Source organism: Buceros rhinoceros, unplaced genomic scaffold, assembly GCF_000710305.1.
Source record: "Buceros rhinoceros silvestris isolate BGI_N320 unplaced genomic scaffold, ASM71030v1 scaffold3396, whole genome shotgun sequence".
In the NCBI taxonomy this organism is placed as follows: Eukaryota; Metazoa; Chordata; class Aves; order Bucerotiformes; family Bucerotidae; genus Buceros; species Buceros rhinoceros.
Window position 1 is genome coordinate 26,469 of NW_010419167.1, and position 220 is coordinate 26,688.

General features: G+C 65.0%; 1 protein-coding gene across 1 annotated transcript in view; it reads left to right on the forward strand.

The window, feature by feature from the left end:
- SGSM1 (small G protein signaling modulator 1) overlaps positions 1-220 on the forward strand; it is a gene marked incomplete at its 5' end in the record, with an annotated part of 24,461 nt that overhangs the window by 14,683 nt on the left and 9,558 nt on the right. Inside the window, one exon of the mRNA XM_010138791.1 lies at positions 88-220. Coding sequence (XP_010137093.1) covers positions 88-220 — 133 coding nt within the window. The remainder of the gene's footprint in view (positions 1-87) is intronic.

Sequence of the window (220 nt, forward strand, 5' to 3'; positions counted from 1 at the left end):
TCTCCTCTCCATTGTCATCCTGGGGCTCAGCTGACCCCAGGGCAGTGCCAGACAGTAGCTGACGCTCCTCTCTCTGCCCTCTCACAGTGCCCCAGGACCTGATGGACACGCCGGGCCCTGGCCTGCCTCCCATGTGGCAACCCAGTACCCGCAAGTCCTCCTGCTCCTCCTGCTCGCAGAGCGGCTCCTCTGATGGTGGGCCATCCAACGGCTGCAGCCA